Source organism: Quercus suber, unplaced genomic scaffold, assembly GCF_002906115.3.
Source record: "Quercus suber isolate HL8 unplaced genomic scaffold, Cork oak 2.0 scaffold_955, whole genome shotgun sequence".
Taxonomy (NCBI): domain Eukaryota; kingdom Viridiplantae; phylum Streptophyta; class Magnoliopsida; order Fagales; family Fagaceae; genus Quercus; species Quercus suber.
Genome location: NW_027070375.1, coordinates 45132 through 60048, shown reverse-complemented (window position 1 = coordinate 60048; position 14917 = coordinate 45132). Strand labels below are relative to the sequence as shown.

Sequence of the window (14917 nt, the reverse complement as noted above, 5' to 3'; positions counted from 1 at the left end):
GTCACGATCAATTTGGTTCTTAAATTTTGATAGTAGTCAATTTGGTCTATGTTATTTTCAACTTACAATCGATTTGATTCTTACTGTTAAATACTAATGAAAAATGCCTACGTGACAAACGATCTGTACTGTTGACACACTTCATGCTTACATGGCTTATAAAATAATATTAAAAATTTTCAATCAACTTGGAAAAATTGCCGCATCAACATTTATATTAAATTACAATTTTTTAAGGAAAAAATAATAAATAAAATGAATAAAAAAATCTATAAGAATCACACTTCTTTTCTTTTCTTGGCAACCAAACACAATACAAACATGGAAAAAAAAATCTCAATACAACTATTCTACGGTGGGTTTATTTTTCAATTGAAATGTTTGGGTTTGATTTTTATTCAAATCCAAAGTCTTCTCTCTCTCTTGAAAGTACACAAAACCAAACTAGAGGAGAAGAACCCAAAAACAGGTCCAAAACTTAAATTGTATTGACCATAAATCAAGTAAATGTTCAGATCAGAAATAGCCAAAAAACTAATAATAATAACTCACTCCTCTGTGCCATATAATCATGAGTACAAAGTTCAACAAAAATTCTCACTGTGACCAGCGATTTGGGTTAGTTAGGGCTGAATTTTTTTATTTTCATTTTCTCACAATTTCTCGAAAACCGATTGATGGGTAAGCTTCAACCACCTGTCCCTCTCTACCTTGCCACTGCTGCAACCTAACCACTAAAGAGACCCAAACCTCTGTTGTAATGCAGCCCCATTCGTCACCGATCAGCCATCACACGACCCAAACAACCAACAAGATCTGCAGAAGTTGTTGCCATTGAGGAGTCACATCATGTCAATAGAGATGTGCTGCTATTGGGTTGGAGTCCATTGCCACTGCTAGTACAGTATACTGTTAGGGTTGGTGAAGGCAACAGAGATCGGTTTCAGGATTTTATTAAAACATAACCAAATCCCTTAAACTATTGTATTAGTAAGGCAAGGTTTGAAACATATTTAGTTTATAACAATTCGACTTTTCTGGAGTCGATTTCGCCCTTTGAAAATCCACTGGGAAATCGAGACACTCGATTTCCAAACTCGAGTGTCTCACGGTCGATTTCCCAGTGGATTTTCAAAGGGCGAAATCGACTCCAAAAAAGTCGAATTGTTATAAACCAAATATGTTTCAAACCTTACCTTACTAAGACAATAGTTTGAGATTTATAGTTATTTTTTAATAAAATCCTCAGTTTCATGTTGGTGATGTTTTGTTTTGAGTTTCAACTTTCAATACACAGATTTGGATGTGGTTTTGTTTTTCTAAGTTGTTTGTGGTTTTACAAGAAGAGTGTATTGTGTTTGGTTATCCAGAAAATGGAAGAAAGAAAATGAATTAGAGAGTGATTGTTTTTGTTTTTGTTTTAAATGAGGAATTAATTTTGTCTTTTTTTTTCCTAATTTTTATTTTTAATGCTAATGTGGCAATTCTTTTATGTTAATTTAAATTATTTAATATTATTTTGTAAGCCAATTGAAGTGCTCAATAGTGCACACCATTTGCCATGTTGACATTTTCTTTTAATGAGTTAATGGTAGGGATCAAATTGATTACAAGTTGAAAATAATATGGATCAAATTGACTGCTATCAAAATGTAAAGATCAAATTCACTATGACCCCAAAATGTAGGGGCCAAAATAATATTTTTGGCAAAAATATTTGTCAAATTTTTGTGTATATAGAATTTCTCTTCACTTATTCTATCTTCTTCCCCCATTTTTTTATTTAAAAATAATTTGATGGTTAGAGGAGGAATTTAACTTTAGGATCGAATACAGCTGAAAACCGAAAACTGAAAAATATTGTAGTAAAATAATTTTTAAATGTGTAAATAGTACCGTGGAACCTATTTTTAATGAAAAAGTGGCTGAAAAGTGAAATTTGTGGGACCGTAAATAGTGCACTGTTCATAGAAAACTCAAATATTGCGGCTATTGTTCATGAACAGTAGCCGCAACAATGAATGAACAGTAAAAATATTGGCCTGAAACGCGTGCTAAGAAAAAAAAAAAAAAGCTGAAAACGCAAACGCCCAACGTGGACACGCAAACCAAATGCCCACTTAGACATCTTTGATAAAAACTGAAGGAGATACCACAATTTAGCATGTGTTTATGCTAGTGTTGAAACTAACATGAAAAATGCAAACTTTTAGAACTTGAAGTGAGGGCACATGAGCAAATTTCAAGAAAAATCTAATGCTTCTATTTTACTATTAGATAATACTAGTAAGTTACTCGTGCGATGCACGGATAATATTGTAATATTTTATGTAAGATAATTTTGGAGAATGTTGCATATGTATTATAGTATAACTGTTATTAAAATTTATTAATAATGAGTTCATCATAAAAAATCAACAATTATAAATTGCATACACATATCCATTATAAGTATTCAATTGAACTAATGAGAAATTAAAAAAAAAAAAAAAAAACTTTGGAGGAAAATTATAGAATAAAAGTTTATATATAGAATGTGTTTTTCTATTTCTCCTTAATTTTAAAACAAAATACACATTCCAAACACTCATAGTTAATCATATCATTTACAAAACCCACAAATCCATAATGTCTGACCTTAAGATCAAAATCGTAATTGCCATTGTCACTTAATATAAAATGCAAGCTCCTCTTCTTTGGTTGTTGCTAACTTATACAGGTTAGGATCAGATGAGACAATAATATTAAAGCTAGGTAAGTGTAGCTGAAAATTGAAGATAAATGAAATCGTTTTTGGTCTATGTGTATTTAAAATGGGATGGCATAAAGGACTATGAGTATGTATATATAAAGAGGTAGAAGTGCAAGAAGTGAAAATGATGAATTAAAATGCAAAAAATATTGTGTGTATTTGTGAGGGATGAAAAATCTTGAAACATTGAACCAAAGAATACAAATAAAATTTATTTTTAATTAGAAAAGTCTTGAAACATTGAATAAAATGAAATGAAAAGTCAATATTTAATTTTTTCTTATTTCCGATGTAGCACTTGAGAATATTTTAATTCTCTTTGCATGAAATGCACCACTTGGTAGAGCCTCATACTTTCCCACCTAAAGTCTTTGCTTATATATATATATATATATATATTGATTATTGATTAACAATAGGTTTCAGTTAGTTCAGTTAGTAAAATTTCTAATAGTTGAATAAGAGATCTAAGGAGGTTCAATCATTNTATTTAAGTGCAATTAGATCAAATCAAACAATTAAAAAATTATTAGTCCTCCTACTATTATCAGATATAAATAGATAATCTAATATTCTAATATAAACCACATTATTATATATTATATTATTATTATTATTATAAATAGATTTATACAATTTTTTTTTAAAGGTTTTCATGGGCTTTTGAAAACTCTTGAGCTAACTGGCTGGGGGCCTGAGCTAAAAATCAAGGGGGCCCAAGCTAAAAACCAAGAGCTCCAAACCTGTTTTTTTTTTATTTTACATACTAAAATTTTTTTTTTTGGACCCAGGGGGGGCCCGGGCCCCTTTGCCCTACACCTGGGTCCGTCCCTAACTGGTAGACCCTATTTCAATTTACACCATTCGTGTGACAGTAATGATAATATGACTTAAGAGGTCCATGTTCCCAAATAATGGTAATCAATTAAAATGAGTACGGAAATGATTCTTTAAGTAATAAACATGGACGTACAACGGGAAGAAAATCCTCTTGACACCATGCTATCCAAAGCATCAGTTTACCCAAAAAAAAAAATATATATATATATATATATATACATATGCTATCGAATGGTCAAATATATTCCCATAATCCAAATATTAGATATTCTCCATGTGGTTGTTTTTTCCTTGGGTCTTGTACAGTCAAACATAAAAATGAAGTAAAGGTTCACAATAGATTCCTTCATCTACATAATGGGTGTCACATTGTTTCTAGACTGACAATTGAATAACTAATGAATAATTCGTGTCCCATCTTATGCCTAACGGATTGGTGATAATTGAGCTTTATCAGCTTGACCCAGTGATGTCAGTAAAATAAAAATACAAAGTGAGCACACATTCAAAGTATGATGGTTATTCGTATTCACCATGAGAAAGTTGATAGAGGAAAAACAATTTGTCCCCCGTACATGTTATAGATCGTTAATGGTTAATGGTAGGAAAAAAAGTAATTTTAGTGATGAGTTTAGATGAGAGTCAATATAATTTTGCTATGTCAAAAGGTGTAAAAAATGTTGGCAAAAATACTACTTTGGTCCTTACATTTTCGGGTCACGATCAATTTGGTTCTTAAATTTTGATAGTAGTCAATTTGGTCTATGTTATTTTCAACTTACAATCGATTTGATTCTTACTGTTAAATACTAATGAAAAATGCCTACGTGACAAACGATCTGTACTGTTGACACACTTCATGCTTACATGGCTTATAAAATAATATTAAAAATTTTCAATCAACTTGGAAAAATTGCCGCATCAACATTTATATTAAATTACAATTTTTTAAGGAAAAAATAATAAATAAAATGAATAAAAAAATCTATAAGAATCACACTTCTTTTCTTTTCTTGGCAACCAAACACAATACAAACATGGAAAAAAAAATCTCAATACAACTATTCTACGGTGGGTTTATTTTTCAATTGAAATGTTTGGGTTTGATTTTTATTCAAATCCAAAGTCTTCTCTCTCTCTTGAAAGTACACAAAACCAAACTAGAGGAGAAGAACCCAAAACAGGTCCAAAACTTAAATTGTATTGACCATAAATCAAGTAAATGTTCAGATCAGAAATAGCCAAAAAACTAATAATAATAACTCACTCCTCTGTGCCATATAATCATGAGTACAAAGTTCAACAAAAATTCTCACTGTGACCAGCGATTTGGGTTAGTTAGGGCTGAATTTTTTTATTTCATTTTCTCACAATTTCTCGAAAACCGATTGATGGGTAAGCTTCAACCACCTGTCCCTCTCTACCTTGCCACTGCTGCAACCTAACCACTAAAGAGACCCAAACCTCTGTTGTAATGCAGCCCCATTCGTCACCGATCAGCCATCACACGACCCAAACAACCAACAAGATCTGCAGAAGTTGTTGCCATTGAGGAGTCACATCATGTCAATAGAGATGTGCTGCTATTGGGTTGGAGTCCATTGCCACTGCTAGTACAGTATACTGTTAGGGTTGGTGAAGGCAACAGAGATCGGTTTCAGGATTTTATTAAAACATAACCAAATCCCTTAAACTATTGTATTAGTAAGGCAAGGTTTGAAACATATTTAGTTTATAACAATTCGACTTTTCTGGAGTCGATTTCGCCCTTTGAAAATCCACTGGGAAATCGAGACACTCGATTTCCAAACTCGAGTGTCTCACGGTCGATTTCCCAGTGGATTTTCAAAGGGCGAAATCGACTCCAAAAAAGTCGAATTGTTATAAACCAAATATGTTTCAAACCTTACCTTACTAAGACAATAGTTTGAGATTTATAGTTATTTTTTAATAAAATCCTCAGTTTCATGTTGGTGATGTTTTGTTTTGAGTTTCAACTTTCAATACACAGATTTGGATGTGGTTTTGTTTTTCTAAGTTGTTTGTGGTTTTACAAGAAGAGTGTATTGTGTTTGGTTATCCAGAAAATGGAAGAAAGAAAATGAATTAGAGAGTGATTGTTTTTGTTTTTGTTTTAAATGAGGAATTAATTTTGTCTTTTTTTTTCCTAATTTTATTTTTTAATGCTAATGTGGCAATTCTTTTATGTTAATTTAAATTATTTAATATTATTTTGTAAGCCAATTGAAGTGCTCAATAGTGCACACCATTTGCCATGTTGACATTTTCTTTTAATGAGTTAATGGTAGGGATCAAATTGATTACAAGTTGAAAATAATATGGATCAAATTGACTGCTATCAAAATGTAAAGATCAAATTCACTATGACCCCAAAATGTAGGGGCCAAAATAATATTTTTGGCAAAAATATTTGTCAAATTTTTGTGTATATAGAATTTCTCTTCACTTATTCTATCTTCTTCCCCCATTTTTTTATTTAAAAATAATTTGATGGTTAGAGGAGGAATTTAACTTTAGGATCGAATACAGCTGAAAACCGAAAACTGAAAAATATTGTAGTAAAATAATTTTTAAATGTGTAAATAGTACCGTGGAACCTATTTTTAATGAAAAAGTGGCTGAAAAGTGAAATTTGTGGGACCGTAAATAGTGCACTGTTCATAGAAAACTCAAATATTGCGGCTATTGTTCATGAACAGTAGCCGCAACAATGAATGAACAGTAAAAATATTGGCCTGAAACGCGTGCTAAGAAAAAAAAAAAAAAGCTGAAAACGCAAACGCCCAACGTGGACACGCAAACCAAATGCCCACTTAGACATCTTTGATAAAAACTGAAGGAGATACCACAATTTAGCATGTGTTTATGCTAGTGTTGAAACTAACATGAAAAATGCAAACTTTTAGAACTTGAAGTGAGGGCACATGAGCAAATTTCAAGAAAAATCTAATGCTTCTATTTTACTATTAGATAATACTAGTAAGTTACTCGTGCGATGCACGGATAATATTGTAATATTTTATGTAAGATAATTTTGGAGAATGTTGCATATGTATTATAGTATAACTGTTATTAAAATTTATTAATAATGAGTTCATCATAAAAAATCAACAATTATAAATTGCATACACATATCCATTATAAGTATTCAATTGAACTAATGAGAAATTAAAAAAAAAAAAAAAAAACTTTGGAGGAAATTATATGAATAAAAGTTTATATATAGAATGTGTTTTTCTATTTCTCCTTAATTTTAAAACAAAATACACATTCCAAACACTCATAGTTAATCATATCATTTACAAAACCCACAAATCCATAATGTCTGACCTTAAGATCAAAATCGTAATTGCCATTGTCACTTAATATAAAATGCAAGCTCCTCTTCTTTGGTTGTTGCTAACTTATACAGGTTAGGATCAGATGAGACAATAATATTAAAGCTAGGTAAGTGTAGCTGAAAATTGAAGATAAATGAAATCGTTTTTGGTCTATGTGTATTTAAAATGGGATGGCATAAAGGACTATGAGTATGTATATATAAAGAGGTAGAAGTGCAAGAAGTGAAAATGATGAATTAAAATGCAAAAATATTGTGTGTATTTGTGAGGGATGAAAAATCTTGAAACATTGAACCAAAGAATACAAATAAAATTTATGCCAGAACTTATAGGTTGGAATTCTCCAAAAAAAAAAAAAAAAGGATTATTGATTAACAAAAAATACTGTTAGATTATTGAGCATAAATTTTGTCTATTCACATATATTGTTAGGGGAGAAATCTATCCCAAGAAGAAGGAGAAGGAGATATATTTAATATCAGTTAATCTAACTATTCAAAATAAAATTCCTACGCCTTCACAAAAAAAAAAAAAAAAAAAAAAATTCCTACGCTTTACCAAATCATTTGATATCCTGACAATAACAGTACAACCATAATTGGCCAAAGTTTTCAAAAGTTGGGCCGAATTCTTGAAATGAAATCTACTCGAAGACAAAACAAGTAACATAATCAACAGCATTTGTCAATTCAGACTATTTGGGAAAATTCTAAAACCACGGGTCCATGACAACTAAGTTGGAATTGGTTTTATGTGACGTATTGGACGAGAGTAATGCTTCCAGAGACATCAAATTTGATTTCCATCTTGCAAGATTGGATTGAATTTTCTCTAAATGAAGTAAAAAATTCTCTGGGATTGCGACCAGACATCATGGAAAAGACGAGCTTCAATGACAAAGTTAAAAAGGGAAATCAAAATTGGGATTTTTTTATTTATAGAGATATGAGAGAGATAGAGAGAAAACTGGGGAGGGTTTTAGGGGAAAAATTCATTGCTTAAGAAAATCATTTTTAATGTTACTAACACAAATGGTCACCGTCTAAGAAAGTTAAAAAGTTTTCTAACACAAAAAGAGGAAAGATTAAAGTTCTGTTTAGTACATGTGTTTAAAAACTATAAATTGTTATTTAAAAACATTTGTGAAAATGCGTGTGGATAAAAAAGTGTATAAAAATATGTGAAATGTTATTTAAAAATTAAAAATAGTTGTTTGAAAGCACAAACCAAAGACCTCCTAAGTTCTGTATTTTAGCATTTTTTTTTTCCCCATTGAGAAGCACATTTTAGTGTTTTTTAGTAGATCCCGTGCACTGTTTATGAGACACATAAACCCGTTTTTTCAACAAAATTTTCATTAAAAATGAGTCTCACGATACTATTCACACATTTAAAAATTATTTTTCTACAGTATTTTCAGCTTTTAGTTTTCAGCAAAATAATCGGTACCCAAACAGAACCTAAGATGACAAATTTCATTTTTGGTGGACTAAAATGACAATGGATTAAAATTAAATGGTATAAATTGTATTTTTTGCCTAAATAAAAACCCCATGGGGTTGAAAATGACAACACAAAGCAATGAGCAATATGCACGAGGTTTCCATTAGATAGAAAAATCAAACAGGTTTAAAAACAAACCGTTTGTTCCTCTACATGAAGCATTGCAGTCATTTTTGGCACCTGGTAAAAAGAAAACCGTTTGTTTCAACCTAGGTCATTTTAGCTCCGTAGTGCATGATTTCATTGTTAACTATCAAAATGCATTACTTGTTTGCACCCGGTAAAAAGCAAACCGTTTGTTTCAACCTATCTCAAATGCCATTTCCACAAGACACAATTAGCTGATGCCTAGTTGATCCTACATATCGACACACCAGCAACATATTTTTCATGCAGTCAACGGATATGATAAATCTAGTCATCATCCTCAGGATCAAAATCCTTAATCTTCACTTCAGCATCTTCACCATACTGAATGCAGTTGTCGATTTGAGCCAATACATATTGTATACTGTGAAAAGCAAGTCAAGTATATGAGAAATCGGAATTATGTCATCTTTTTAACTAAATTTTCTTGAAAGTATTTCATGACTTCAAAGGTAAACAAACCAACCAAGATGAATATGGAAGTCTACGAACAAAAGAAATAGTAATTAGAAAATATAAAGTTCACTTTCTCTACAACCAGTTGAAGCCTGAAGGTTTATCGTATTATCTTTTAGCAACTGTGCAGCAGCTGAAGAAAAAAATCATTTGCAAATAAGATTTGCTTTTAGCTATAGTTCTGACAAATGTATTCTTGGTTTTGAGAGGGTTTCAACACTAAAATCCAAAGTGCAGACCCCCAAAAGAAATGGCAACTTATGGTGTATTGGTGTTTGGCCAGTGGCAAAATGTAGTTTCACAGAAATTTTATTACAGGCTTAGGTTTAGAGAAACAGCATATCAAATAAAACCAATTCAAAAATTTATTTCACTGTCTCGGAATTGGTTAAAATCAAACTAAACCAGTTCTCTTGTTTGCCAACACACCCTGTAAGAACCTTGGCGGCACTAGAAAAGATAGCCATATGTAGGTCTTGAAGGATCGCAACTGGCAACTATCCAACCAATAAATAATAGGCCAAATTACAATTTTAGTATGGACATTTGTCAGTTTCAAGAAGGCAGCAAAACCTATAAAAATCATAGTCCCAGAATTTAAATCTAAATACTATCAGAAATTATTAACTACATTTCACTGTCAGCCTAAGTTTTTATTTATTTAAATGATAAATCCTAAGGCAGATAATCCTTTGGACTAAAATATTCAAAAACTTTAAATCACATCTCACAAATCCAGTTCCAAGGATTTTTTTCATAGGTTAAAACTACAAAAGCTAAAGTTTGCAAGCACAACATAATACTGTCAAGTGTCAGATAGAGAGAGAGAGAGTACCTGCGCTCCTTCCTCAAGTCAAGGGGCACAAAACTCACCATGCTAAACCCATCCACCTAACAAAACAAAAATTATATAATAGTTTCAAAATATCCAACCAATCCCCATTGCATGTCAAAAACAGAAAGATAAAGAGCAATTTTGCTGCTTGAAAAATGAAAATGTCCTTGTACAACCAATGAAGGCCACTAATTACTACAAATCACATAACCATGCACAATTAAAACGCTTCAACCTAAAGGACTTATTACCAGAAGAATTAATTCCCTATAACCTCTCAGGTAAATGTACAATCTTAGATGATGCAGCTTATATTATATCAGATTACATAGTCTCCCCAATGAGGGTAAAAAATTGATAAAGATCATACTACCAGAATTGTAAATCAACCCATCTACAATACCCATACAGGAGAAGCTAAGAAAACAGATCACTCACAAAAGAGCATCTCTTCCAAGAAACTTAATCATGCACCTCTAAATAATAAAGATGTTTCCTGGCCAATGAGCTCCAGATAAACTGACACCTCCTCCCCATTACAAATGATAGGTAGTGGGTGAGGTCGTGGGTTCAAGGCTCATTAAATAAAGATGCTTCCTATGGAAAATTTCATACAACATTGGCAAACGGTGATCAGGGATAGCCATAATGTGCAGTAAGAAAGTAATTAAAATAAAAATATCCTTAAAACACCAAAAAAGTTTTACATTGATATCATGACCACTCTAAAAGAAATGCAAAGTAGATCAACACTGATTATATGTGACCACAATCCTTACATATAAAAAAAAAATGTGACCACAATCCTGGCAAGTAGTTTCCAGTAGTGGCAATGTGTAAAAAATTTTAAGTAGTTTAGTTACTCACTAGTTCAATCAAAGCTTTATTCAGCTTAGCAAATTGAGGAGCCATGCGTTGATTCAACTCTGATAACAAAAACTGAGGCTCTGGATTCAGAAAACTGAGAGTAGTAAAAGTACAAAACATATTAGATTGTTAAATTTAATAAAAATGGTGTATACCATACAAGTTATATAAAGTAGTAAAAGGTAAAAGAGCTCACTCTTCGACATCCTTTTTGTTAGTCACGAGGTCCATTTTGGAGAGGATATTAACATGGGGCAATTCAAGTTGGATCATTGCAGAAAGTGATGCCATGCAACCACTGATGAACTTGGTCACATCTGTCATGAACTATTATAATCAAATATTGAAACCATTAGTTTTAATAAGAGACAGTTCATGATTCGTATTAAAATAACAGAACAAGCCAAGGCAAGAAAGGAAGTAACCAATTTCATACAAACCTGTGAATCAAGCAAGTATACACCACAAACATTAAAATTTTTACGCTTCAAATGTTCCACAAAATTCCGCAGCATTGGCACATGTGAAAAGAGTTCTATCTGGCCTGTACAAATATCTGAAGGTTAGGATAGATAATTTTACGTTTGCAGTTATGAAGCAGGCATGTTGAAGATACAAGCTAAACATATCCACTCAATATCACATCAAGGGGCTAAAATATGAGTGGTAATGCTGATTTTTTTTTTTTGATTGGTAAGCCCAATGGATCTTCAACCCAAGACCTCACCCTCTACCTAGAATTTATAGGGGGAGAGGTGCCAACTGAACTATAGCTCATTGGAAATGCAGAATTCAATTTTTCATGGGCAGAACAACTAGGAACATCTTCTGGCTGAAATAGGGAGGATGTGCCCTGTGAACTCATTTAAGAATTTGGAATTAAGTCCCTTTATGTTTGATGTGGATTTTGTGGAAGGAATGGAATTGCTGAGCTTTTGAAGATTTAAGCTTGGTGAGTCAATTGCAAAAATTGTTGATTAGAACTTTGTTAGACTGGTCCCATGCATGAGGTTTCACCAAAAGCAATTCTAATGTTGATTTTGAAGAGTCGCTATACTTCTGCACATGATTACTTATTCTTTGAAATTTTTTAGACTTCTTTGTGTTCTTTGCACATGAAGGTGTTTTTTTTTTCAATAAAATATTCCTACTAATAAAATAAAATGAACTCTTTTAGACATTCTTCCATTCCAATTTAGTTGGTTTCAAGGCTCATGTTGCTTGTCTTTTTCTTCTTACATTTTTTTTCCAATCCACTTTCTACCTTTCTCTAGTTTTCAAAAGTAAAAGTTCCAGTCACCCTTATAGTCCACACAGATGCAAAATTTACGAGAAGAGATTTCTCCCCCATTTTTTTTTCTCTTAGTGAGGCCAAGAGACTTACTAATCAAGTTAACGAGAACCTCCAAAGTTTCCCTTTTTATAATGTTTACTACGGCAAGATTGGGATGGGACCTATATTCAATACTACAAGGCACTCATTTGCACAATAGTGAACATGAAAGGAAAATGGACAATCCTGCCTACTCTACAATATTCAACAATGATTCCAAGGACACTAGAACTTATGACAATATTTTTTCATTTAAAAAAAAATTTATTGAATAGATTAATACAAGTCACACACCTATATGGAATTGAACACATATGCTCCAATCTGTATTTCTAGGATAAGGAGATGCCACTAGATCCAAAGACCATGGGCCCTCTTTCTTATTATGTTTTAACTAGGTAAGAAATGATCTACTGCAAACTAAGGAGAATATACTGTACAAAAAACAAAACAAAACTAGAACAATACCTTAAGGTATTCACTGCTTTTGTGTTTATGCATTTTCCATGGTCATGAGACATATCCATAAATTGTCAACTTATAGAAAAAGGTCACAACTCACAAGTAGTTTTCCATAAAGCAAATTCAAAACCATGATAGATATAACAAATACACAGACAAGCATACAATTAGACAAGTAGGGATACCTGGGCAGTCAAAAACCAAGTAGTCATCATCTAAAAAATTGTCCAATTCTTCTGTCAACCAATCATCGAGATTATCTTCGAGGTGTCTAAAAATGGAAATTAAGGCCATTCATTTTGCAACAAGATAATCATTCAAGGTAGCCAGGACAAGATAATCATGCTTTACTAGTAAACATTCAAGGTCCTTACGGACTTCAACATAAGACAATAATCACAAGTAAATACACATAGCAAAAGCATATAAAAAAGGCGAAGAAAAAAGTTCTACAAATTTAATAAAGGATACTCCATGCAGTACATAAGGCCCCCATTGGGACCCAATCCAAGTTCCTCCATGACATCATCCAAGTTAATGAGTTCCCTTATATCTGCAATCAAGAGGAGAAAAAGAGCCAACAACACATCATTTCCAATTAACTAGTTGGTCTAGAATCTACGACCTCACGCTCCATTCAATTTTTATGGAAGGAGGAAATGTCAACTGAGCTAAAAGCTCATTGGTAACCCATCATTTCCAATCAAACAAATCAGGGTTAACTAATTAACAGATAGAGCTAAAAAACCAACAACAACCCCAACTCACCCATTGCAACAGGATAGTCGAAATTCTCTGCAGCAGGATCCAAGTTCACAATATGTATCGACCGTTGCATAGTTTCACAATGTCGGTATAAACTAGAACAATAAGTTGACTGAGATTCAAAAAAAAATATATATATATAAACAGTCAGTCCAACATATTCACACTAAGAAGCAACATATAGAATCAGAGATAGCGACAATAACAATTTACCTTGCCACTGCCAGCAGGGCCAATAACAAGCTGTGCATAGCCCATGGTAGCGGGTGTGAGTGTGTTTAGTTCAAATTTGGGCAGAGGGAGTTGAAGAAGCGAAAAGATGCGAGAACTGCAACAGCAAGATAAGCGGTACACCAAACGCCAAACGCCAACAACAAATTCAGGATATCAGAGTATGCCATACAATAAAATAAACCTGAACACAATTTTCAATTCAAAAAAAAAAAAAAAAAAAAACATAATTATAACAAAACACACTTCAATTTCAAAAAAAAAAGAAGAAGCAAAAGTATCGTCCTTACAGGGCTTTACTCAGAATGGCTTTGCCCAAAATCCCTAAACCGTGAAATCCCACGACCCCCAAATACTATACTATAGGGCAAGCCAACTTAGTTTATTAAATACAACATGTGGTTCCTCAAGGAATCTTCAACAAGAAACACTGGGACCCACTAAATCGGTTTTTCACCAAATTTAAAACACAAGCCATTGTACCTTTGAATAAACTATACCCATCAAGTTATGGAAACGGTAATATATACATATTCCAAAAAAAAAAAAAAAAAAAACAAAAACAAATTTTACCTAATGAAAGTCACGCTTCGGTTTAATAAGGGGGAGTTTAACAGCGGGATTCGAAGCCTTATTTCATCAGGCGAAGGGAGGCTGACTCTGACCGGCTGAGGCTGAGGGAGTGAGAGGGGTTTCGAATTGGCTGTTCTGCTCTGCTCTGCTCTGCTCTAACTAACGCACGAACGAGGCGGTGAGTAAGTGAGGGTTGTTTTTGTCCTTTTGTTCATGGTTTCCACGTGGGCGAATCATTGTTAGCCACGTGTTCATTTTCTTTTAAATAAAAATAATTGAAATGCAAAATTAATATCATCAAATTTTAGTTATTTTACCCATAGGCTGGGCCTAACTCGACACATTTTAGATGGGCTAGGCCTGATTGATAAGAATGAAGTGGACCAAGTTTAGAGATCGCTAAGCTTTACTCTCTTTTTTGAGAAACTGATCGCCAAGATTTGGAAGGAGATGAAAGAAAAGGGTAAGGTGGGAAAGGAGAGGGATTATTTCCCTTGTTGATTTGATATTTTTACATTTAAAAAATTAAGTACAGTGGAGTCTAAAAATAATAATAATAATAATAATAGGGCCTCATTTGTTTGGATGTTTTAAAAATTAGTAGGAAGAGGAGAGTGAAAAGTTAATAGTCATATTAATTATCAATTTGAATATTCGATAGTTTGGGTGTGGAGATTTAATTCCTAAGGTTGTGTTTGAATGACAACATTTAGATATTGATTTGAATTTGGATTTTAAATCAATTGATTTAAAATGCCTTGATTTGAAATTCATTGATTTTAAAATTCTTT

General features: G+C 32.5%; 1 protein-coding gene across 4 annotated transcripts; it reads right to left on the bottom strand.

Annotated features, from left to right (window-relative positions):
• Positions 1-8536: 8536 nt before the first annotated feature.
• On the bottom strand, positions 8537-14298 carry LOC111993893 (uncharacterized). Of its 4 annotated transcripts, none has more exons than XM_024025724.2 (10): positions 14127-14298; positions 13536-13737; positions 13326-13434; positions 13029-13110; positions 12743-12828; positions 11203-11306; positions 10959-11089; positions 10763-10856; positions 9896-9951; positions 8537-8968 (listed from the first exon to the last, which is right to left on the bottom strand). In XM_024025724.2, exons 2-10 carry the CDS (start codon positions 13578-13580, stop codon positions 8872-8874), a joined length of 804 nt encoding a protein of 267 aa, XP_023881492.1. In that variant the 5' UTR covers positions 13581-13737; positions 14127-14298; the 3' UTR covers positions 8537-8871. The 4 variants fall into 4 exon arrangements, with proteins under 4 accessions (XP_023881492.1, XP_023881491.1, XP_023881494.1 ...); XM_024025723.2 differs by having other exon boundaries at positions 13536-13650; XM_024025726.2 differs by lacking the exon at positions 14127-14298 and adding an exon at positions 13844-13958 and having other exon boundaries at positions 13536-13650.
• Between the last annotated feature and the right edge of the window lie 619 nt (positions 14299-14917).